Below are 25,266 nucleotides of genomic sequence, written 5' to 3' on the forward strand. Positions count from 1 at the left end.
ACACGAATGATATAGATCTAGATGTATGTGCCAGGTAATATCTACACCGTGTGTAAGCACAAGTATATGCGTCTGTACACACACACGTTATATCATCTCTCTGCGTATACCTGTAAATATGTGTAGGTATGCGTATATACACACACATCATATATGTAACATATCATTTCTATGTGTGTGCGTGCATATATACGAGTAGATATGCATATATATGGTGTGTATATGTAAATCTACATACATGCGCAGAGATATAATATATAGAGTGTGTATATATCTCTGTATGTCGTGTATGTATATATGTATATGTACACCTATACACAGAGAAATGATGTTATAATATATATGTGATCTATCATATCTTTTATGTGTATATATGTGTATAAATATACATATACACGCATACATCATACATATAGCTAGATATACACACACCATATAACATAAGTCTAAGATTTGCGAATACACACATGTACACCGTATGACAGATAGCCACACGCTATATGTGTGTGCACAATAACGTATCTATTTGTGTAGCTATACATATATCCACATATATCACATAGCTAGCTAGCTACCAATACAGAAACACCCCATATAGATAGAGACTGTCTATATGTGGTGTGTTTGTATGTACGTATATGTATGTAAATATAACACACACACACCTCTCTCTCTCTTTATATCTATCTATCTATTTATCTATCTATCTAGCGGTGTACACAGTGCACATTTATATGTATACAAACATAGATAATATATACCCGTGTATGTAGGTATGTATGTGGTGTGTGTGATGTGCATGCCGTATACGTACATCTCTATCTGTATGCGGGGTGTATGTATAGTTAGCGGTACAGTGTATGTGTATATCTGACAGATACGCTGTGCATCTGTATAGCTAAGTGATGCGTGTGTATATCTATCTGCACACGCATACACGTAGAGATGTTGCTTCTGTGTCTCCATAATAACGACCTATAACGAACTATAACGATATCTGTAACTATACCGACACAGCGCGCGCGTGTGCGTGTGCCTCGATGCGTACGTGGTGCGTGTGGAGGCACACGCGATCCCGCTCCGTGATCCATCCGCCTGTCCACGCGCTGTCGACGGCGCACACCTCTGGTGCCCGTGTGCACGCGGGCGCACACGCACACGCCGCGCCGCCCATCCCGCCGCCGGCGCGCGCGGAGCGGGCAGCCCCTCCCCCGGGCGGCGGGCGCACGTGCGGCCGCGCAGGATGCGCGCAGCCCCCCCCCCCCCCCGGCGCGGCGCGGCGCGGCGCGGCCCAGCCCCCGCCCGCCGCCGCCGGCTGCCCCGCGGTTGCGCGCTGCCTCCTCGGCGCGGGGCCGGCGAAGCGGCGACTTTATAAGGCCGGCGCCGGCGAGCGCGGCGCTGCCTCCGCGGGGTCGCGCGGGATGCCCGGCTAGAGCCCCGCCGCGGGCCCGGGGAAGCCCGCCCGGCGGCGGGCGCGCAGCATGGACCCCCTGGGCGCCCACCCGCTGCAGCACGGCCACGCCGAGCCCATCAGCTTCGGCATCGACCAGATCCTCAACAGCCCGGACCAGGGCAGCTGCATGATCGGCAGCCCGCGCCTGCAGGACGCGGCCGACTACGGCCTGGGCTGCATCGTGCCCGGCGCCTACAACCCCGCGGGCGGCGGCTACGGCGCGGGCGGCGGCGCGGGCGGCGGCTACGGCGGCGCCTGCAGCATGGGCGCGCTGCCCGGGCCCTACAACGTGGGCATGAGCGGCGCCGGCCTCGGCGCGGCCGCCGGCGTGATCCGCGTGCCGGCGCACCGGCCGCTGGCGGGGGGCGTCCCGCAGCCCCTGCCCGGCGCCGCGCCCGCGGCCGGCAGCCTCACGGGCCTCACCTTCCCCTGGATGGAGAGCAACAGGCGCTACACCAAAGACCGGTTCACAGGTGAGCGGGCCCCCGCGGCACGCGGGCCAAGAGGGGCGGCGACTGGGGGAGGCGGCCTGCTCCCCGCAGCGGGCGTGGGCCCGCGGGGCCGTGCGGCGCGGGGTCGGGGCCCTCTGCGGCAGCCGCGCGCGGCGGGATCCCGCGGGGCTGCGCCCGCCGCCCACGCTGCGCCCCCGGGGCTTTCCCGACGCGCCCCTGTGACGGGGGCCCGCGCGGGCCCGCTGCCGCCCGCGCCCCGCGGGGGCGGCCAGGATCGCTCCCGCGCCGCCCGGGGCCGGGCGGGGGGCCCCGCGCGCGTCTCTCTCTGCTCTTGCCTGTGCACCCCTCCTGATGCTCTGCCGCTTGCTTCTTTGCCCCCTCCCTGCTCCAGTGGCGCTCTCACCCTTCACTGTAACACGTCGTATAGGTCACCCCTACCAGAACCGGACCCCCCCCAAGAAGAAGAAGCCCCGCACGTCCTTCACGCGCCTGCAGATCTGCGAGCTGGAGAAGCGCTTCCACCGCCAGAAGTACCTGGCCTCGGCCGAGCGCGCCGCGCTGGCCAAGGCGCTCAAGATGACCGACGCGCAGGTCAAGACCTGGTTCCAGAACCGCCGCACCAAGTGGAGGTACGGCCGGCCGGCGGGCGGGCGCCGCCGGGGCGCGGGGGCCAGGGCGCGGGGGCGCGGGGGCTGGCTGTGGGGCTGCGTGTGTCGCGCGGGCTGGTGCTGCATCTAGCGCGCTGCTCCTCAGTGGGACGGGGCTGCACCGGCTGGTAGAGGGCTCCGTGCGGTGTGCGTGTGCGTGTGCGCACTTGGTTGTGTGTGTTGTGTCAGGCGCGGGCGGCTGCCGGCTCTTGCGGGCACTGCCTCCGAGCCGCGGGGTTTGCAGGCCGCGCGGAATGTGCTCCGCTTATTTGCGTGCGTGTGCGTGCCGTGTCGGGCCCGTTTCACCAAGTGTGCCACAGTTTCCCGCGGTATTGCACATTTCTCCATGTAGTGTGTGCGCGTGTGTTTCAGAGCGAGTCTGTTTCCTCCGGGGTTGTGTTCTCCCCGGGTTTTGCCCACTGCCTGGGCTGGCCTCCGTGTGCGTTTGTGTTTGTGTGCGCTTTCCCTAATTATTCCCTAATTATCCCTGTGCCGTGTGTGGCCCGTGCGGCGGGATACACAGTTTACTACTTATTCTGTTTGTGTGCGCGTGTGCGTGCGCGCGTGTGCGTGTGCGTGCGCTTTCCCTAACCGAGCGGTATCTAGCCCGTGCGGCGGTGCGGGCAGGGTCCTACTTGCTCTAGTTATCTGTGTGTTTGCGTGCGTGTGTAAGTGTTTGTGTGTGCTTTCCTGGTTGTGTGCTGTATCTAGCCCGTGCGGCGGCACAGGCAGTTTGCTACCTGCTCCCTACATTTGCGTGAGTGTGTTTTGATCTTTGGGGGGGGGGTGTGTGTGTACTTTGATTATGTGTTGTCTATCCCGTGCGGCGGTAGAGGCAAATTTGCTCCCCGCTCCATTTATTTGCGTGCGTTTGCTTTCCCCGGTCGTGCGTTGTCTAGCCCGTGCGACGGTGCAGGGAGTTTGCTACTTGCTCTGCGTGTGTGTGCGTGTGTGTGTGTGCGTGTGCGTGTGCGTGCTTTCCCTGGTTGGGCGGTAGAGGTAGTTTGCTACCTGCTCCGTGTATTTGTGCGCGCGTGTGCTCTGTGCCGCCGCGACGCCAGCAAACTTTGCCCCGGGGCTGCGGGGGCCGCTCCGGCTCCCCCGGGGGCTCTCCTTCAGTCGGGTGAACGCGACCCCGACCCGGCGGCCCTTCCTCTGCCGCCCGGCTCCTCGCGCGTCTCCCCGCAAGGCTGGGCTGGGAGCAGCCTGCCCTGGGCCCTGCGGAGCCTGGGTCCCGCCCGGACCTCCCCCCCCGGCAGCGAGATAGGTGCAAAGAAACTTCCTGGCCGCGGGTTTCGCCGGCCGCGGAGCGGGGGAAATGCCCCCCTAGGGCACTGCCCAGCGGCAGCCCTGCGGGGCAGGCCCCTGCCCGGGGCTGAGTGGGGGCCAGAGAGACCCCCTCGGTCGGATCCCTGCCCCAGGGCATGCACGGCCTCGGGGGGGGGCGCTGGTTGCAGCCGGCGGTTCAAGGGCCGATGCCCCGGCCCCGGCGCGGGGGAGCGAGCGGGGCCCGGAAAGACAAAGGGTTTGAGCGGGGCCGAAGCCGCGCCGGGGGCTGGCCCCCGCACAGGGCCGGCGGGAGCCTCCGCCTTGCCGGGAAAGAAACGCACAGAAAAACGAGAGAGGGGGAGCGAGACCGGCGCCGCAGGGAAAAGAAATCTCTTCTCTGCACCTCCCAGCTGGTAGGAGACCAGCGCCAGCCACCTTTGTTTTCACCGGGCAGTTTGAAATAGTTACAGCGCCTGGACAGACGTACTTAGTGAGGGCGATAACTCTTTAAAACTACCCGGCGAAATAAACCCATCGGCACACTGCCTGGGCAGGCGGGTCTGGCTGTCACCGCACAGACGTGCGCGCGTGACCGCTGTTGGTGTAACGTACGGCGAAACCCTCTAGCTGCCTCTCTCTCTCTCCTATTAACGGACATTATTAGTGTAATGCATCTCCGCATACTCCGTGCTTCTGTCCCTGTATCTGCACGCGCGGACCCACCCCTCAGCCCCTCGCCGGCTCGCGGCTCTCTCCCTCGCTCAGCCGTTCACTCGAGCCGCTTACTGCTCGACCCACCGCCCTCCCGACGGTCCGGCCCCACACCGACCTACCTACTCCCCTACCTACCAGTCACCCGCGCTTTGCTCCGAATCCGCTGCTCCCGACTTGGTGGTGCCCACCCGCCGCGCCCGGGGCTGCGCAGGGCTGAACGCCGGTTTCCTGCCCAGCCCGCCCCCGCGCCGGATTTGGCCCCTCAGGCGCGGGGCCGGCTCCGGGTGATCTGGGCGCGCCTCTGCCGGCGCCGGCGCGGGGCGAGGAGGTGGACGCGGACGCGCATCTCTGGGCCGGGCTCGGTGCCGGTGCCTGCAGGGGAGCGCAAAGGACACGAGAAGCGGAGGGGTCCCGTCCCGTGGGCCGTGCACCCCCCCGCCCCCCCCCCCACACACACACGTGGCTGAGAGCCTTTAGTGCCGCCGGACCCGGTGCCCGCGGCCTCTGTCCCGCATTAACGCGCGGGGGCCGGGCCGGGCCGGGCAGCCGGGTTTGGGCCTGGGGGGTTCAGCGGCTGCAGTGCCAGCACTAAATCCTCCTCTCCGGGCTGGGAGGGGGCACCGCAAACCCGTGCCAGGAGCCGGCGCCGGCTCGCGCGGGGCTCCTGGACCGGGATCGGGGCCGCCACTTGGCAACTTCGGGGCCCAACTCTGCTGGAGCCGAGGGGGCAGGGGGCGGCTTTCCGCGCCGGCAAGGGGCCCTCGCCCGGGGCGCGGCCCTCGGCAGCGCTTACCGCTAATTATAAAGGCGACTGGGCTGCATTTCTCTATGAAGTCAAAACAGTATTAAATATGCATCGCCAGGAAATCTGCGGTGGAAGGAAAACTCCTCCATTATTTATGTCATTCTTTTTTTTTTTTTCCCCTCCCCTGCGTCTTTTTCAGAAAATAACTGCGGGGCTTTGCTTGAGTTTTGTCCTGTTTCAACAGGGCAGGCATTTCCCTCTCCCTCTTGCAGTCGGAGGAGCTGGTTCCCGGGCTTGTCTCGGGTTGCAGGCACCTACCCCTGCTCCTCGCTAAGAAATCGGTGCTAGGCGGCTTCATCCACTCGGGAGTTTGAAACAGTTTCTCTAGCTATCTGTCTGCCTGTCTAGCACCACATCTGTGTAACTATATCTAGTTTTATGTGTTATCATGATTAGTGTAATATCTAGCTAGCTATCTTTATATTTATATCTATCTGTCTAGGCATCTGCTTCTGTTGTTAAGAAATCAGTGCTAGCCAGTTTTATTTCACCCGGTTGTTTTACATAGTTATATAGTTTTATGTATTATATTATTAGTCTTATCTATCATAGTTATATATAGTTTGATGTATTCTGTTATTAGTATTATCTATCACTCTGTCTCAGCTAGGTGTTCAGAAATCAGTGCTAACCAACTTTATTTCCCCTGAAAGTTTAAAATAATTATCACTCTCTATATATTTATATTCATATCTAATATATGCAACTACAGATCTATAACTGTATATCATTTTATGTATTATCATTATTAGTATAATCTCTATCTATATAGTTCTATATTTATATCTATTTAGCTCTCTGTCATCTATTTCTGTTAGTTAAGAATCAGTGCTAGCCAACTTTATTTTACCTGATAGTTTTAAATAGTTATCTATATCTATAACTATATCTATATAATTATGCAATTATCATTATTAGTATAATATATTTCCATATCTATCTATCTACACACAAAAGCATGCGCGTATACAGATAGGAATATACATATACAGAGGTGGTTAGCTGAAGGCAGGGCAAGAGGGCACCTTCTAGAGACAAACTGCTTTACTTTATCAGATGCTGTGAAAAAAAGGCCTGAGATAGCATCTGACTAGTAGGTTGTTGCCTGTGAAAGCTTGGATTTTTCCATATATTATATAGTTTGATATAGAAGCAGTTCTGAATCATGGATTTTATATGTGTATAGAATCTGTGGTTTTATAGAAGCAGTTTTGTTCATGGATTTGTTGTGTGTGTGTGTGTGTGTGTATTGATTATTATTTAGCACCATCAATGTGTTATTTCGTTCCACAAAACGAAAAGAAAAAGCTGTTCTGAATCACAGATTGTGTGTGTGTATAATGTAAATTTTATGTAATTTACTGCTTCTATATAACAATATATAAAATATATATAGTGTGTGTACATACACACACACACTCATATATTACACACACAAAATCTGTGATTCAGAACAGCTTTTCCTTTTTGTTCTGTGGAACGAAATAACACATTGATGGCACTAAATAATAATCAATGTCATATAAATTAAGCAGTGTGGGAAAGGGAGGGAGAGGCTAGATCCAATCCACATATTTTGTGCTGTGAAAGCTCCACGCTGGGGCCCTTCTCAGTGGGGCTGGAGCAGAGGATTTCCTCGCCAGCTTCGTGGCAGTCTCCTGGCTTGTTGTTTGCCCAGCTCTAATGCATTGTGAACCTCTTCAGGGGATCAGTAGCAAAAAGAATAAATAAAAGGAAAACCCAGCCCAACAGCAGTTTCATTACACATTGATTTTAAAACAGGAGTGAGTGAGCAGCAGGGAAAGGAGGGGAGAACATGGAGCAGCGATTGGAGGCAGCCAGTAGTTTCGGTTGGAGCTGCAGATACAGAGCAGGGAGGAAGTTTCCGATGGGCTATTCTCCCATGAGCTGCCTAATCGGGGGGAAAAGTCCCTGATTTTAACACCAGACGGGGGTACTCAGCCTGCGCCTTGTAGGGAAGCCATAAAGGTCTAACGTGCGGAGCTGGGCCTAGAGGCTAAGTTCAGGGTTAGCTGTGTTCCCTGAGACTATTGATGCATTTGCTATGTATATGTGTGTGTGTGTGTGTGTGTGTGTGTGTGCGCGCGCGTATCTATCTCTGTCTCTATCTAGATATATCTATATTTATACTACATATCTCTATCTAGATATATCTATTTATATATCTAGATAGAGATATGTAGTATAAATATAGATACATCTAGATCTATTTAGATATACTTGCACCTAGAGAGAGAGAGCTATATTTATACTACATATCCATCTAGATATATCTAGATGCAGTGTAGATATATCTAGTATACAGATAAATCTAGATGTAGACAGATATATCTAGATAGATATATAGAGATGTGTAGTGTAAATACAGGTAAATCTAGATGCATATAGATATATCTAGATAGAGGTATGTAGTATAAATATAGCTACATCTAGATCTATCTACATATAGATATAGAGATATCTAGGTAGATATGTAGTATAAAGATACTTGCATCTAGATGTATCAAGATAAAGATGTATATCTAGATGCAGTATAGATATATCTAGTATACAGATAAATCTAGATGTAGATAGATATATACCTAGATAGACAGATATCTAGATCTAGATCTAGATGTATAGAGATATGTAGTATAAATACAGATAAATCTAGATGTAGATAGCTATGTCTAGATAGAGATACGTAGTATAAATATAAATATAGCTGGAGATAGATATGCATATGTACACCTAGATACAGATTAATATAGATGTGTGTATGTACATATAGATATGTATCTGCATATGCAGAAGGCAGGGCAGGATGGCCCCTTAGACTAGAGACTGTTTCAGAGCGGCGTGAGCTTTTACCGGCAGGAACCTAGTGATCAGAGGCCTCCCCTGGCCTCTCATAGCCCCTGACCAAGCAAAGCTACTGCCTCTCTGACCTAGTTTGTCTCCAAGGCGGCCCCTTGCCCTGCCTTCTGCCTGCCTTTGCTTAACCAGCTCTGGATATGTATAGACCCTTCTATCTAGGTGCCCGTGCATATATGCAACGCATGTCTATTTGGTGTGTTCCGTCCCACGTCCAGCCCGGACCTCATCCCTGCACAGCTGCCCTCCCACCCTGCAGTCTCCCCCGGCTTCCTGCAGCCCGCGGGGAGAGCCATGCGGCGTGGGAAGGACAATGGGTTGAGTCTCCCCAAAGGATCTGTAACCTGAGCCCCGCAGGGCAGGAGGCCTTGGCTTCCAGACAGGCCAGACCAGCTTGGGTGCATCGGTCTCCACCCCCTTCCCCTCCCCGGCACCAGCCCGCAGCTCCTTGCTCGGGGCCAAACTCTTAGTTCACCGCTGACGGACATTCAAGGGGTTTTGCCAGAGGGAGGAAGGCCGAAAGACATCAGATCGAGGCCCCCCAAATCTTGCAAGTGGCTCCGCTGGCCTTGGAGGAGAAGGAGGCGCCCTTGAAATCCCGGGTGTCCATCACGTCCCTCGAAGCCACTGCTAATTAAGCTGGGAGAGGCGGGGGCGGCGAGGGTGGATTTAATTTCCTCCGTTCCCAAGGGAAGTGGCCTGGCCGGAGCCATTTTTGCAGCCGTCCGGGCTGAGTTTGGAGGCCCGGCTAGCAGGGGTCAGGGTGGCTTTTGGCTCCACGAAGGGGACGGCGGGGGCTGCTGAGAGAGGCAGCATGGGGGCACCTGAGCTGGGCTGCAGAAAAGGCCATGGGGGGGGCAGGGAGGCCTCTCTCGGAGCTGGTCTGGGGGAGGAAGACGCCTTCTCCCCATCAGAGCCGGGGCTCTCGGCTCCTGGTGCAGCTCGACCCCGCGTCTGAGGGGCATAGCCCGACCGCCAAGCCATTGGGGCGCTGGGTGGAGGAATGAAATGTCGGGAGTGCCAGGGAGCGTGGGGGATCTCTGGTGGCCCCGCTGTCGGGGGGAGCGGGGCGGGGAGCTGGGCCCGTCCCGGGCCCCGGCTCACTCACGCTGGGTTCCTGCTTCCCCCCAGGCGGCAGACGGCGGAGGAGCGGGAAGCGGAGCGGCAGCAAGCCAACCGCATCCTCATGCAGCTGCAGCAGGAGGCCTTCCAGAAGACCATCAACCAGCCCATCCAGGCCGACCCCATCTGCGTCCACAACTCGTCCCTCTTCGCCCTCCAGAACCTGCAGCCCTGGTCCGACGACTCCACCAAGATCACCAGCGTCACCTCCGTGGCCTCGGCGTGCGAATAGAGGCCCGGGCGGTGGGGGCATCGGCCCGCGTTCAGAGCCACCCCGGTCCCGGAGCCCCCTTCCTCCCCGGGGGGAGCTGCCACCCGCGCGCGAGTCTGGGGGACGATCCACCCACAAGCAGTGTTTCCTCTTTCTTTCTTTTCCCTTTTGAAAGCCTCTGATGCCGGCCGAGTCCCGGCAAAGGGCTTGCTCGGCTATGGCCGGAAAGCATCCGCGCCGCTTTCCCGAAAGCCACGGAGGAAGCCCCCCCTCTGATTCCCATCCACGGCCAGTGCAGACCCCGGGCTCGGGCTTCCCGGCTGGTTGCTTCAGACACGGCGACGCTGTCCCGCCTGGGACCTCTCCGGGCCGAGCCCCGGGGCCCTCGTGCAGCGGCACCGCTCAGGCCGGACTCGGGCAACGGACAAAACACCCCCGCTCGCTCCCGTCACGCGGCAGGGAGTCCTTTGCCTCGCACTTAGGGATGCCTCCGCCCCTTGTAATTAATATTTTTTCCAGGGGAGGACTAAGAGGAGCGGCTGACAGCGCTTTGACGAGAGCAGATGTAACGTTTCAAACAATCGTACGACGATTCCTGGCGGTTTCCCTGGAAACCTCAGACTCTACATTGATCAACTTATATTTTAATAACTATGAGACATCTGTGGCATTTCGCAGGGATAATGCAGTTTCATTCAGCGGATTATTTCGGTATCATTTACAGACGTTGTTCAATATTTTATTTACCTTTTCTTTCCCCCTTTGCTTTAGAAGTCGGTTTACGATGGGGAGGGGGGAAACCTCCTTCGACTGTTTGACTCGGTCATTTCTGCCGTTGTATGGAGGGAACGAGATGTGATGTAAGTGAGGCACTTCTTCTAGCAAAACGCCAGGAATATATAGATTATATATATATTATACAATATATATTTTTCAGTTATGTATACGCTAAAGCCACACTGCCAATTCAAGCAGCTGGTGCAAACAATCAATCAAAAAACCTATTTTCAGTGAGATTTTTAAAGGCGTTCATTTGTTCCGTTTTGTTTTGTTTTTTAAGTTATGCACTTATAAGGTGTTTTTATGTGTATTCATTTTATAAAGTGCTTGTGTAATTTATGTGGGGGAAAAATTAAAAAAAAAAAAGGAATAAACAAAAAAATCTCCAGGGCACTGGACAAATCATCAAACGCCTTGTTCTCGTCTTTCTACCGGTTTCTATAAAGGGGACGGTAGGTCACAAGTCAGAGGCGACGGCCTTCCACGCAAAGATATAAATGGATTTAGCATTCCCCTTCCCTTTCCTTGCAGCCACTTGGCTTCTGCGGCTATAGAGGCACGTCATATATTTTCATGTTGATCCTATAAACGTTGTCAGGCCCCGATCCAATAGAATACTTTACCCCTTGCTTAATTTTAAGCACTTCGGTGGGATTATTTCTGTGGTCGCAGCTAGCAGCTGCCAAGTGCTTCGTGGGGCAGGAATGGGATTGCTCTCATGCTTAAAGGAAACGCGTGCGAACATACTTTTCCGAATTGGGCCTGAGTGCTTTGCTGGATTGAGGCCACTTGATTGATTTTAGGGCGCCGAGTATTTATTGAAAGGAGGGAAGTGGCCAGAAGAGCTGGAGAAGCTAAATTTGCAATACTGCCCCTGTAGGCACTGGCCGCGGTGCTTCAGATGTACACCTCGCCGTGCTCCGGAGCAACTTCCCACACAGGCCAACCCTTTGAAGGGCAATGAAGCCAGTGGAAATATTCCCACTGACCACCAAGGACCTCAGGATCCCAGGAAAGCCGGGCTGGAAGGGACCTCACAGGGCCATCTAGCCCCCTGCTCGAGGCAGGATCGGGCCTATCCAAAGCGTCCCAGCCAAGTGTCCGTCCAACCTGCTCTTGAAAACGTCCGAGGATGGAGAGACCACGACGCCTGTAGTGCTTGGCCACCTCATAGCCAGGAAATCCTTCCTGATCTCCACCCTCGAATTAGACCTTTATATTATATGACCCGATGGCAGCGACCTCTTCTTCTGAAGCCGGCGAAGGAAACCGAGCGGCATCCCAAGGAGACTCGTCATCCAACGCCTTCCAGCTAATGCGTCACTCCACCTGTGCAACACCACTAGGCAGGACTGGAAAAGCAGAGAAATGCTCTTCTTCACCTAACCTACCCCAAAATGGGCCTGAGAAAGCAAGCCTTGCTTGTCTGACTTCATCCCAGCATGCAGCAGGCCTGGTGAACGATATCCCCCTCGCCTCTTTCATAGCTCCTGGACCATCACAGCCACATCATCCTAACGCTGCCATTACCTGGAGAAGACCCCTTGGCTTCCATGTGGGACTTTGACTTCCTTCCAGTAACAAGCATTACCGCACAGGGTGAGTTTGCATGATTGAGCTCTTAAAATACCCCTTAAAAAGCCTGGGACAATTCCCATGGGCTTCAGTCAGGTGCAGTTTTTGGTGCAGGAGTAGGATCTGGGCATCTGAGATCGTTATGGGAGGCGAGATCGCGATTTCCCCACTGGTTTGAATACAAAGCCGCTCCGGAAAATGAATTTAGAAAGGGGTAAATGTCACGTCGTGCCAAGGTAAAGCAGGGCAAAGCCGAGAGGATTTTGTCAGAGCTTGGTTTAGAGCTGAGCTGAAAACCTTGTGCCAGCGAAGTGCTTTGGTTCTTGAAACGGCACACGAGCAGACGTACACAAAGGTATCTGAGCACCCGGAGAGGCAAAGATACCCACAGAGAAACGCACGCACGAGAGAGACCCTAGTTTTAGAGGGAGAGACCGGATCTCAAGTGGTAGCTGGAATAAAATAATTTGCATGTTTTTCCCCAGACAAATTCTGTGGATGTGTTTAGCTTCACATTCCTTTCTCTCTCATACGTGTCTTTGAGCCTGGGGAACAGGAGCGGGGGATATAAATTTTACTAGTTTAAAATTAGAAGCAGTGTTACAGCGCGATTCCCCCACCCGCCTGCCGGGCTTCCTTAAAGGGAAAATGACCAACCACAAAAATAAGAAGGATGATCATAAACTTCTCGATTACTATGATGCATATTTTGTTTTTTATTGCTAACCATAGAATCTCAGACAATTTGGGCGTGAAGGGAGCTCAGGAGGTCACATCTCGTCCGACCCCCTGCTCCAAGCAGGACCAGCCCATCTACATCATCCCAGCCGAGGTTTTGTCTAGCCGGGTCTTCAAAACCTCCAAGGAGGGAAAGCCCACCACTTCTCTGGGTAACCTGCTCCAGTGCTTCACCACCCTCCTCATGAGAGTTTTTTCTTAAATATCCAACCTCAGCGTCTCTTGCTGCAGCCTGAGCCCATTGCTCCTTGTCCTGTCGTCTGCCCCCACTGAGACCAGCCCAGCTCCGTCCTCTTTGCAGCCCCCGGCGGGGAGGTGAAGGCTGCTATTCAATCCCCCTCGGTCTTCTCTTCTGCAGACTAAATCAGCCCATTTCCCTCAGCCTTTCACCAGTCCTGCCCCCCAGCCCACGACCATTTTCATTGCCCTCCACTGGACTCTCTCCAATGTGTCCACATCCTTTCTGCCGTGTGACCCACAGCTGGACACAGGACTCCAGTTGTGGCCTCCCCAGTGCAGAATAGTGGGGAACTATTGTTGATTTTATAATATAGTGAAAGTCTGACATTTCATGTGAAGACAGGCCGTTTATAATGTCCATAAAATGTAAACAATGGGAGGATGAAGATAGTGAGAGCTGCTAAGAGCTTCTAGTGCTACATTAGTAGTAGTAGTGGTAATTGTTAGTGGTATTAAAATACTAGCTAAGTGTTAAAATACTAAATATTAAAGTACTAATATTAAGCACTAAAGTATTAAAGTACTAGTATTTAAAAACTAGCTAAGCAGGTATTTATGCATTTTCTTGGATTAAGCTCATTTTATACCTCAAAATACTTCCGGACAAATCACGATCACGTGTGTCTAATAGACACAAACCTACTAACACCTGTGCAAATTGTGCATCTAGCAATATTTTAATTTAGAAGCTAGGAAACCTGTACGTCCTTCGCTGTCTTTCTAGACAGAAAAAGTAGCCTCAGCATGAAATGAAAACACAAAATCCAGCACACAACCCAGCTTTCCATTCCTGCTTGTTTCTGGAGTGATCCTTTCTAGAAGGCTTCTTTGTTAAGATATATTTCCTATTCTCATTATTAAAATTAATTTTGTAGCGAAAGGGTTTTTTTTAATCTCTGCCTACACGCTTCCAGTTATTAAAGCTCTGATCTGTACCTAAATAATAATAAGAAAAAAAATTGCCTGAAACTTGATGGAATTAAAGTGATCGAGAATGACACAAAATGATGAGAGATAATTACATCTGTTTGGTAGACTGACATCACCTCAGACATATCCGGGGGCAGTTGCACCATCTTCCCGGCTGATTTAATTTTTCATTTTGTACTTATTTGGAAACAGGAATAAAATCTGCCTAAGAAGCACTGAGAGGTGTCTTTCATCCCCAGATCTCTCAAACCCCTGCAAATCCCTCAAGCCAAAACCGCTGTGAGTACAAAACACTTCCCTGTTTGTCTCCTTGCAATTAAGAAAAGTAAAACAAGGTGCACTGGGAGAAAGCGAAGAGGCCAGCATAAAAAATCCCTTTGAATATCTCTAGTTATTGCTGTAGCTCTTCTGATAGCTAACATCTATTCAACCTGGAAGAGATGGGCAACTAGGTATTTTGTAGTCTCCTGGACTTTGGTATCAGGTCAAGAAGGTATTCATATTCAGTATTTTGTGTCTAACTTTCTGCAAACCAGTTAAGCATGTGCTTCACTTCAAATATGTAAGTAATCCTATTACTTTTATCAGGCGTGTTAATGCTGATGCTACATCTGGACTTGCGAAGCAGCGGAGAGTACCGGGCTCTGTACAATACACTTCTGTGCTTGTTAAAGTTTTCACGGAAAAGCTTTGGGCACGGCGTGATCCCATCACACAAGAATGAAAGATGAGAAACTATCATGAGTCATATCAATTGTGCAGAGACCCAGCCCTGCCACAGGAAAGCCGAGCCTGACGACTGCAGCGGCTGGGCCGTGTCGAAAGGATGGAAGTGATCCAGACACCAAGGGCAGTTGTTCCCAGGGTGCCGGAGGGACGACCAAGGTGAAGATGGGAGAGCATGTGGTATCAGAGCCGCAGAAATTAAATGTGAACGATGGGAGGATGAAGATAGTGAGAGCTGCTAAGAGCTTCTAGTGCTACATTAGTAGTAGTGGTAATTGTTAGTGGTATTAAAATACTAGCTAAGTGTTAAAATACTAAATATTCAAGTACTAATATTAAGCACTAAAGTATTAAAGTACTAGTATTTCAATAGTAGCTAAGCAGGTATTTATGCATTTTCCTGAATTAAGGCCTTTGAAGCATGCAGCTACCTTTATACTCTGAAGTAGACACATAGGTAAGTACTTTGCAGAATCAGTTCCTTACGGCCCCAGATTAAGATTTAATTGCTGGCACTTCCTTTACTGGGGTACATTATCTTGTGCTACTATATTAAGCTGTAATTACATCATCATCATCATCTTCATCATTACTATTATTATTATATACTCAACAATTATAATGATATTATACGATACATTGCTATTATATTATTGTAATACATTATATCATTCATTAGCAATATATCAATAGCACTCACAAGGGCACCCGGAGCTTTATTTTCACTGAAGGGCTTTGACCGGCCTGTACATCACACCTGATTCTGCAAACAGTTTTGTTCATCCCACTGAACTCAATGGGGCTATTTTAATTGATTTGAATTATTGTAGCTCTTTCAGGCCAATGATTCAGGACAATCATTTATGAGTGTCCAGGCACTGAAAACACAAAGAAAGTCTTAGAGGCCAGCTCTGCAAGTTTTCAAATGGAAAGCTCATGTTAAGTCAGGCACACGCTTCAATCCAGAGGTCAAGGGCAGACTGCACATGATAGGAAAATTCTATAGTAAACCTGGTAAAAAAAATTTTTCCCATGATCGGAAAACAGCTTATTGACAAAGAGAAATTTGAACAAAAAATCTGTTTTTGAGTGGAAAAATGTGTGAGTTTTGTGAAGAAATGAACACCTGAACTGTTTTGAGATTTCGACTTGCTCTGGAACTTTTAAACTTTTTCTTTCCTTCTTCCTTTCTTCCTTTCTTTCTTTCATCCACACTGCTGATTAATTAAAACCAAGACTTCTAATACAGCGGGCTTCATTCTGACCCACCTCCCGATCTGAAAAGTGGTTGAGGAAAGAAAGGGTTGAAGTTATTAAACACATCCCCTTTTGACATACTTATGCACATTTCAACTTTAGAGGCCAACACGCTGTTTCGTTTCACATCTTTAGGGAATTTCAGATTTTAAATTGTTTGAAAAGAAAAAAGATGAGAAACTATCAGCACTCCAGACCTCTGGATTGAAGCGTGTGCCTGACTTAACATAAGCTTTCCATTTGAAAACTTGCATGATCAAAACAAGTCTTTTCGGACAGAGTGCAAATGATTTTTTTTTCAGTCAGCCTGTGAGCCTTTTTCAAGCGGGGGGTGGGGGGCGGTGTTCGGAAACTTCAAAAATTCTCCAAGGATGAGAAAACTGGACCTAGTTTCTGCTCATCAAAATAATTTGTATGTTGCTGTTTAAAACTGTGTCTTTTCCACCAAAAACCTAGGAAAGCATTGAAGTCAGCGACAACAAAAGATGAAAAGCATTTACCTACATGGACATGTTTCTTTTATTTCACATCTATATGCATAGAGTTGGGGTGGAGTCTTTTTGCAGATGAAAAAAGCTTCCTATGTGTTGAAAAATATTTTCCTTCTCTTTAAGTTGGCATGAAAATAACCAGTGCAGCTCAGCCCAAAACAGAGCCCCATAGCTACCCTTTTACCTTCCTTTTTGGTTTTCTAATATAAAGAAAAGGGTGGCTCTGTCTTGCAAACCTGGAGTGCTTTTAGATGTTCAGCCATGACAAGTAAGACTTGAGCCAACTTGCTTTCCCAGTTTCATCAAAGCATGTCTCCCCACCACGGCGCGGGAGTGGGCTGCGGTTATCTGTCTGTCTGTCTGTCTCTGGCTACTGCCTGAACATAACAAATCATCGCTTTAAAACAAAATCAATCAATATTCTTCATTTGACGCCACGAATAAGGGGAGCACGACAAGGTCTGGCTGGCCCTAGGATGCACTGAAACAGGGTGGGAAAGCAAAGCTGGCTCATGATTCTCCACCATCTGCATGAAAAAACAGAGTGCAAAGAGGTTTGAAAAATGAGTTTCTCTCTGGTTTTTGATGGGCAGTTGGATGTAGCTGCATCTCCCGCAGCAGGAAGAAACTCAGGTTCTGGCCAGGCTCATGGCAAAGACAGCATCCTCTGTTGTACAGATAGCATGTAGGGGTGCTTGTGCACAGTCCTGAGTTTCTAAATGCCACCATCGTTGCACCAGCTGCTGTCTGTGGGCGTCCTGAGACAGGCTCTGCCCACAGGCTTAATAAATGCTGTATTTTGCAGTGGGTGTCCTAAGACAAGCTCTACCCACCGGCTTAATAAACAGGGGAGCTGTATTTTGCTGACGGTAGGAGCAGGAGCTGAACTTCCACCTTCTGGGCTCCCAAGCTAGCGCACGCCCCACTTGCACACAGTGCTTTCTTCTTTTAACAGAGTAGATGCTGCCCTCAGTTATTTGGGAGTGAATCTAGAGTCACTCCAGCACAGGCCATCAGCTTTGCACTCATGCAGCTGAGCTAAGTGTGCTTTTGTCCCCCCCGGGCTGCCTGTCCTGGCGACTGAGCCTTTGCAGCAGGCGGGTCAAGCACTGCTGCTGCCAGTCTCCTGGCTGGCTGCACTGCTTGAGATGGTAAAAAGCTTTGGGGCAGCACGCGGGAATTGCAAGGGGGAAAAATTCCCATTACTCCTAGCCACCTCCCATGGTTCATTGGGACACAGAGCCATTTCCTAGCCTGCCTCTCAGAGTTGGAAGTGGGGTAAAAGCAGGGTTTCTCGAGGCAGACACGGTTCCTCGGGGAGATGGGATATCTTTCATTAGACCAGCTGAATAGCTGGAAAAGTTGTTCTTTGCAAGCTTTCAAAGAGCAACCGCAAGGGCCTGGCCAGGGGATGCTGGAAGCTCCTGTCTCAAGAGCTGCGGTGAGTAGGAGACAACCCCCAGCCCCAAGTCCCTGAGTTTCCTGCCTGGGTAAAACGGCCTTGTGAAGTCGCCAGGGAGATGGTGGAGAAGGGAAGTGATGCTTTTGGGTCTGGGACAGGAGTGGTGGGTACAAGTGTTTGGAGCCTGGGCCATCTCCCTGGACGGATTAGGGGCAGAGCCCTGTGTCCGTGCAGGGTGGCTGGACTAGATGACCCCTGAGGTCCCCGCCAGTCCTGGGTATCTGTGTTGTTGTTTTTGGGGTGAGCAGTGATGGAAACATCTTTTCTGCCCCGGATGGGCCAGAGGGCTGGAGTGGACCCTAAGTTGAATAGGAGCCAACGGGGTGCTTTTCTTGCCAACAAAACCCAGAGTAGGCTGGGCTAGCTCAGGGGAAGTGATTCTTCCGCTGTCTTTGGCCTCGCCAGGTCCAGCTGCGCATGCCTCGCGATGCAGACAAGTTGGGAAGGGAGATCGCCGCTCATCCTTCAAGGCCTGAGAGACAGGACCTGAGGAAAGGCTGGAAGACCTGGGATTATTGAGCGTGGAGAAGAAAAGACCGGGGGAGGACTTGACAACAGTCTTCCAACATCCAGAGGGTGTTTATAAGGAGGACGGGGACTGACGGTTCTCCAGGTCCGTGGGGCCACGGTCTGACACGGCAGCAAGGGTAAGTTGGGGCAGAACTTTCTCACCCGGGGGGGGTTCACTGCTGGTGTCTGCAGCGGGGGGGTCCGGTTCAGGTCGTGTCGTCGTCAACTCCGCGCACCTCCTCCGCTGCTGGGAGTGGATTCGGGCCGGCGATGGACGGAGCTCAGCTCAGCCCATCAGTAGGGAAAGGGCGGTGGAAAATAGTAGGAGCAATGCGGCCACCGTCTTGAGGCAGCTGGTTTAGGGCTGCTGCCGGCTTCTCCCCTTGTCCGGGCTGGCTCACGTGTTTGGTAGGAGTATATTTAAACCAACCATTGCTTGGAGCTGTCATTATTCTTGCTATTTTGGAAGCAGAGGATACCTGGGACCCTCTCTAAGGACCCTGGCAGCTCTGTTGGGGGGGCTGCCCTCTCCTTAGACTCAACATGGCCCGCCGGATCCGCCAAGGGGAAATGGGGCACAGACAAACACGGGCTGGGAGAGGAATCGGTGCCTCTGCGGTGGTATTGTGGCTGCATGGCGCAGGGAGCAGAAAGCAGAGCGGCCGATAAGGCAGGGGGCACAGGGCAGGGAGCAGAAAGCAGAGCAGCAGATCTGGCAGGAAGCAGGCACTTGTTTTGTCCCAGTGACATTCGTAGGCAGAGATGAGCTTTCCAGGCAAAGCCTGGTGAGCCGCGTGCACACTCGCATGGCTCAAACCCCTCCGCTCGTGGTCGAGGCGGAAGCTCTCCCCTCGGCGTGTGAGCGTGGACTGAAGCCCTCGCAGCCGGTCTCGCTTGAGCCCTACCCAAAAGAGCACAAAATAAAGAATTCCAAGAAAAGCCGGTCGCAGACAGGCCCCGACAACAGGCCCCAAGCCTTTGTGCAAGGCTCTGGCACCAGGGTCGGGAACTGCTTGTTGCACCCCCAGCTTTGCCACAGGCTTTCTGCGCGGCCTCGGCCAACTCCCATTCTCTCTCTGTGCCTCAGTTTCCCCTCTGAAAAAAAAAGAGGAGAATCCTTGCTTTCACCATCCTTCATCTGCCTTCTCTGCTCACCCTGGAAGATGTCGTCTAGAGCCCTGCTCTTGGTGGTATGCCATTTTGCATCATGGGGTGAAAGCAGAGGGGGAAAGAGCTGCCTTTCATCCAGGATAATGGTGATAAACAGTCCATCTTTTTTTCTGGAGCAGAGAGTTGAAACGAGAGCAGCTGGTGCCTAAAGCACAGGCTACCTGCCAGGCTACTTGAGCAGCCGGGCTGAGGCGGCTGTCTTGGGGAGGTCTGTGAAGGCAAAGAGCTTGGTATTTACTGGAAAGAGCTGGGATGGAGAAGGGAGTAGCAAACACACCACAGGAACATGCACAGAGAAGGGTGCAAGGAAGCCCCCAGTCACTACCAGAGGAGCACGTGAGGCGAGATCCCCAAAAAAGAGTGGGGAGAGGAATCTTTGGGCAAAGGACTTGCCAGGGAGAGGCTCTGAACAGCAAGCAAAGAAACCAAGGCCTCTTGTCTGGTTCCCAGCTCGAGCTGGCCTTTGTGTGCGTTCCCTGCGCAGGAAGAGGAGGGTGATGGAGAAACACCTTTGTCTTCAGGTTGTGGATGATCCCTTGTAAACAGCAATTTTCAATACTTCTGTGTGGCAGCATCGTCAGGGTGATGCTGTAGCCATAACAGCCCAGGCGTTATGCAAGAGGCCGAGGTGAAAGCTTTGCGTTCAAAAGCTTGTCCAAGTCGCTCCCGCCCATGCGATGGGTCCGATCACAGATCTCCCCCACAAAGAAGCTTGCCTCTCAGGAATGCCTCTCCCCAGATCCTTGCCTCTCTCCCCAAATTCTCCTCCCACTGGACTGAGGCAGGATGAGCCCTGTCCAAGCCATCCTATACAATCTGAGCATGTCTACACATGTGTTTATGCCGGCTTAAATTTACTGTGCAGTAAGTGGAAATAGGCCAGCATCTACATGTGCAGGCATTAAAGTGCAGTAACACTGTGTGGGGACTGATTTGGGATGAAAGTTAGTCCACAATTCATGGAGCCATGGGGCTGGAAGGGATGTGTGGAGGTCAGTTCAGACACACAGTGTTATTGTTCAGTAAGGCGTCTACACGTGCGTTACTGCGCAGTAACTAATCGCGTGTATATTTGATACCTGCATGATGCCGGTATCAAATTTACGCTCAGGTCAGCTTAAGTCGCCATATTTATTGTGCAGTAAGAGCGTGCACATGTAGACGTGTGCCCTTACTTCGCAGTAATTGTGGTTATGGCGCAGTAATTGTGCATGTGTAGACATGCTCTCTATAACCTAAACTCTGCATAAGATGAGGGTCAACTCTTCTGGTGTCTTTAAAACCCCCTGGGTTTGTACAGGATGGTTTGGAGAGGCCTGATCCTGCTTCAGGCAGGGGGTGGGGCTGGGTAGGACCTCTGGAGGTAGGTCCCTCTAGGATCCTATGAATTTCTGGGCGGTGGAAAATGCTTTCCTGACTTCCACAGAGCAGCAGGGCTTTCAGGAGGTCACACGGATGGGTCACTCATGGAGCCGTGGGGCTGGAAGGGACGTGTGGGAGTCGCATCTGGTGCAACCCACTGCCAGCAGCGGGACCAGCCCTGTCCAAACCACCCCACGCAAATCCATAATCCCAACTCTTCATAATAGAGTCATTTGCATCGTATGGTTGCTCAGGATTGGTGAGGTCCAGCTTTGTTACTAATGAGCTAATCCTAACATATCCCCACTGATGGGTGAAATGCAAGGGAGCCAGGGTGCACGGAGCCCGGGGTGACCTGGGGGAGCAGGCACTTGGCAGCTCCCCCCTGCAGCAAAGCTCCTAGACATTTCCCAAGGAGTTATTTTACTCTGGATTCAAGTGATTTATGAAGATTAGCCACTAAAGCTGGGTGGAAAGAGATGATCTCTGGTGGCCAGACTTTGCATAGCCCTCTCATGGTCTCTGCAGCTAGCGGGAGATCCCTTGCAAGGGGCCAGGCTTTCCCACCCTGCTGCTGCTTTGGCAACATGCTCCTGTCCCCCGCCTCCCTGAGCTGGACCCCCAACAAACCCTGCTGCATCTGACCTGAAATCTATTCTGAATTGTTCATGGAAAACTTCCAGGAGAAATAATAGGCCGAGGGCTCCCTCTACGGGCCTGCCGGGGAGGGTGTTTGGTAAAGAACTGGGTGGATTAGCGGGAGTTTGGGATGTTTCATGGCAGGGGCGTTCATTCTCCAGGCCTGGCCCAGCCCCCAGAAGGTCCTGTCAGTGACTGTGGGCTTGATCCTGCAGGTTTTCCAGGTGGTGGTGCCGGGCCCAGCCTCACCGTGCCTTGAGTCCTAGGGCTGAGACCTCAGGACGGGTCCGACGCCTTCACGGCCGCCTGCGCAGCTGATACCCGGCAGCTCTAGGTGCAGCGATGCCCGTGCTGTGCCGGGGGGGGGGGGGGGGGTCCCAGGCTTGGCCTGTGCTGGTTGCCCCCTTCTCCCATTTCTGCTCCATGTGTTGGGGTTTTAATCCTCCCCCAGAGGCGCTGGCGCTGGCGGGAGGCTCTTGCCCCCGCACTCAGCTCAGCCCCACGCTGCGCTGGGGCGGGAAGGGATTTCCCCCCGCTCCGACTGGCCGCACTGGTGGGGTTTGCCTTCCTCTGCAGTGGGGGCCCGGCCTGGGCCTGGGCTCTCCGGAGCCTATATCAACATCTTTTACAGAAGCAGGACGTTGGCCCCGGCAGCCCCTCTGCTTTCCCTGCGGCAGATTCGGATGTGATGTCTGGGGCTGTGTCAAGGTGGATGGGGGTTTCCCCCAGAGGGGGTGGTTTGCCCTCCACGGGTCCCTGCCCGCCCCGCAGCGCCGTGCTTCTTTGCTGACAGGTGGGTTTGGTGCAAGGGCAGGGGCAAGAGGAGGACTGCACCGTGCTGCTCAACCCCCGTGCTGCGGGCTGGTTCCCACCTCCCCGTGGGCTGGCTCCGGCCCATGCATTGCAGCCCCCAGGCTAGCTGACTTGGGGTGCCCTCAGCCTCCAAGGAGGCATCACAAAGGTCTCAGTGGAAGGAGCAGAGAAATGGGTCTCCTGTCTGGCCATCCCCACCCCATTACGATGCCAGGATCCACCGAGGCCACACAGCACGGTGCCCCGGTTTTGGTCCCTGCACCTTCAAAAGGATGTGGACGAAGCAGAGGAGGTCCAGAGAAGGATCCTGCGCGGGCCCTGGTCACTCTCCCTTCCAGCCCCCGCTCGCCGCCACCGTGTGACACAGGGCAGCGCACACCTGTGCTTGTGTAACACTGCTGCCAACCCTTGCTGTGTGTGCCGCATGGGCTAGGCATGCCACTGCATTTGACCAGGAGGCATTAGCCAGGCAGGGGCAGCCCCGACGTCCTCATTCTGGGAGAGCTCCTTGTTCAGCGTCGGAGGAAAGCCGAGTCTTTGAGAGCCTGCTCCCACATGGGTGATGCCTCTTGAACCTGGATAAGAACAAGCCTGAAGGCTGCCCTCTGCTCTGCCCAGCAGACTTGAGGATGGAGGGTGTGAGGCCATAATGCAGACAAAACAGGTCAGCTTGGGGCTGGGCAGCAACGACTGATAAGCTGGAGGAGACTGGAAGAAAGCTGTGTGCAGTCCTGAGGCCCTGGCAGCACAGATCCAGGCTTATGGATGCCCGTTTATGCTCCCCAGACCCCCGCTCAGGTCACCCACGTGTGCGAGAGTTGATTCCTCCTAGACCAGCGGCCCGGGAGCGGTGATGGAGGGTGATGGAGACGGGAGACGCAGGCTACGTCCACCTGCTTCACCCCCCGGGGTGGGAGCGGTGCCCTCCAACATACCCAGCTGCCCCTAGCAGGGAGGCATGATAGCAGTGGCGGTGCCCGCAGGCCAGTTAGCACAGGGGAGCTAAACCGGCCGGTCGTGCTAATTAGCTTGCTCCCAAATGGCTACACAGCTCCGGGGCGGGAGGTGTTGAAGTAGATCAATCCAGGCCTGTAACATGACTAAGAAAAGAGAGTGAGGGAAAAAAAAATGTACTTGCTTCGTGTTTTAAAATAAGAAAAACTCTTCTGCTTATTACGACTCCATGCACGTTTCTTTCGGAGCAAATGTTCTTCCTTTCCTCAAAACAAAAAGGTGAGAACGGTTCTCAAAACAAAGCGTGCTGCTGAGCAAGCAACTGCCATGATTCACCCCTGACTTCCTCTTCAAGGATGCTTTGTTTAAATCATGTCTGTTTTCACAATATGAAGTATAAAAAGGTATGCTCACTTGTCGAGGGGGGAGTTCTGTTAGCTCTCCTCCCTGCGGTCGCGTGGCAGAGTCGCCAGTTAACTCGGACTGAGTCTGAATCCAATCCCGAACACAACACGAAGTTTGATTTCCGCCACAGAGGCAGCAGGTGGGGGAATGGGGGTAGGTGCCCGGCCAGCTGCAATCCAGAGCTCGGTGTTGAGTAGCCACCTCTGCGCTCGCCCTCCTTGCCATTGTGTCTGTCCTACCAGGCTGGCTTTCGCGGGGGTGCACGGATGAGGCTGCAGTCCCGGGACCAGCTCCCCGTCCCTCATGCACCCACGAGTCAAACTGACTTGACTGTAGGATAACGAGCCCTTGGACAGGGCCAGGGGGACCTAGTGTGACCCTGACCTCTCCACCGTGCCCCCCAGGGACTCTGTCTTCCTCCCCCTTTGGGGAAACACCGAGGCAGCGACTGGCTTATCTCTTTGCTATCTCTCTGCCCGCATCCAGCTTTGCAGGCCTTTATCTTGGTGCAGCTAGCTAGCGGTACAGGGTCCAAGACCATGCACAGATCTAGGATTTTGAAAGTGTGTGTGTGTGGGGGGGGGTGCAGATGACATCCATCACCGCAAAGAACACAATGCACATTTTTCTTTTGGTAAAAATAAACTAGAAGCATTGCTCATATTCTCAGGGCCTAGGGCTGGATGATACAGTTTAAGACCAACACCAAAATAAGTACAACTTTATGGAAATGTGCATTTTCTTTGCTGTGTCACATAATATGTATAAAAAAACCCCACAACAAGCTAGGCAAAAAGGTGTTGTTTCCGGGGTCCTGCTGTCGCTGGAATTAAAGGTACGGCTCCTGTTCAGCCTCTTGTGCCCTGTCACCCCCAGGGCCTTTTCTGCAGAGCTCCTGCCCAGCCCGTCCCCCCCGGCCTGCGCCCGTGCAGGGGATGGTGCAGTCTGCATCCTTGGGGGTTTTGAAGACCCAGCTCAGCAAAGCCGTGTCTGGGATGATGTAGTTGGCTCTGAGTTGGGAGAGATACTTCACCATGCTGGTCTGAAGCCAAGCAGAAGACCGGGCAGGTCCATCTGCTTTGGATCGTCTATAAGATGCAAGTCTGTCGCGCCTTCTACTTGACTTCAGACTGACACAGCTAGCTACGTCTCCCCACCTTAGAGACTAACTGGCTCAGAGAGGCATAAACTTTGTAGGCAATGGCCTACTTTGTCAGAAACTGGGGAAAAAGGACATCATCCACGCCCTGGGTTGTGTGACACAGGGGCTCAGCAGAGACTCTGGATTCAGCCAAGGTTCATTCACCAATGTCATCTGTGCCATCACCTGCTTGCCGTACCCTTTTGCTGTCCATAAGGGACGCTCCATGTGCAAGAAAGAAGAAACCCTGCTCTGATATCACCCGCAGAAAGACCCAAAAGCCCATGGCAGAAGACTTCAGCCCCCCTGGCCACCCCATCACTGACCTCAGGATTGTTGTTCCAGGGCAGCAAAACTTTTAAAACTAGTTTGAACAGGGAATTGGAGAAGAAGGACTCATCCCCAAACCAGATAGTGTTAAACACGGTTTAAACAGGGAGTAGGGGGTCTTATCCCATAGCCTGGATTAGGTTTTGTGACTCCTCTGATCCTGTGGGCTCTTTTATGCACTCGGCCTGCCCTGTGT

At 52.6% G+C, this 25,266-nt stretch overlaps 1 protein-coding gene across 7 annotated transcripts; it reads left to right on the forward strand.

The window, feature by feature from the left end:
* The first annotated feature begins 1,367 nt into the window (after positions 1-1,367).
* On the forward strand, positions 1,368-23,355 carry TLX1 (T cell leukemia homeobox 1). 7 transcript variants are annotated; one of them, XM_090058039.1, is made up of 9 exons: positions 1,368-1,926; positions 2,297-2,534; positions 9,346-10,407; positions 11,208-11,926; positions 12,635-12,792; positions 14,003-14,089; positions 14,399-14,695; positions 18,152-18,393; positions 21,643-23,355. In XM_090058039.1, exons 1-3 carry the CDS (start codon positions 1,482-1,484, stop codon positions 9,566-9,568), a joined length of 906 nt encoding a protein of 301 aa, XP_089914165.1. In that variant the 5' UTR covers positions 1,368-1,481; the 3' UTR covers positions 9,569-10,407; positions 11,208-11,926; positions 12,635-12,792; positions 14,003-14,089; positions 14,399-14,695; positions 18,152-18,393; positions 21,643-23,355. The 7 variants fall into 7 exon arrangements, with proteins under 7 accessions (XP_089914165.1, XP_089914164.1, XP_089914166.1 ...); XM_090058038.1 differs by lacking the exons at positions 18,152-18,393; positions 21,643-23,355 and having other exon boundaries at positions 14,399-16,748; XM_090058040.1 differs by lacking the exons at positions 18,152-18,393; positions 21,643-23,355 and having other exon boundaries at positions 11,815-11,926; positions 14,399-16,748.
* The last annotated feature ends 1,911 nt before the right edge of the window (positions 23,356-25,266 follow it).

The sequence above is a fragment of the Crocodylus siamensis genome, chromosome 7 (assembly GCF_052110815.1).
Source record: "Crocodylus siamensis isolate JL-2025a chromosome 7, ASM5211081v1, whole genome shotgun sequence".
Lineage (NCBI taxonomy): Eukaryota > Metazoa > Chordata > Crocodylia > Crocodylidae > Crocodylus > Crocodylus siamensis.

What these genes read in the sequence shown, in the direction of transcription:
- TLX1 (XM_090058039.1), top strand. Translation starts at nt 1,482, where the DNA reads ATGGACCCCCTGGGCGCCCACCCGCTGCAGCACGGCCACGCCGAGCCC. An exon ending in CACCAAAGACCGGTTCACAG is followed by an intron (nt 1,927 to 2,296) that starts GTGAGCGGGCCC and finishes TCCCTGCTCCAG; the next exon opens with TGGCGCTCTCACCCTTCACT. An exon ending in AACCGCCGCACCAAGTGGAG is followed by an intron (nt 2,535 to 9,345) that starts GTACGGCCGGCC and finishes GCTTCCCCCCAG; the next exon opens with GCGGCAGACGGCGGAGGAGC.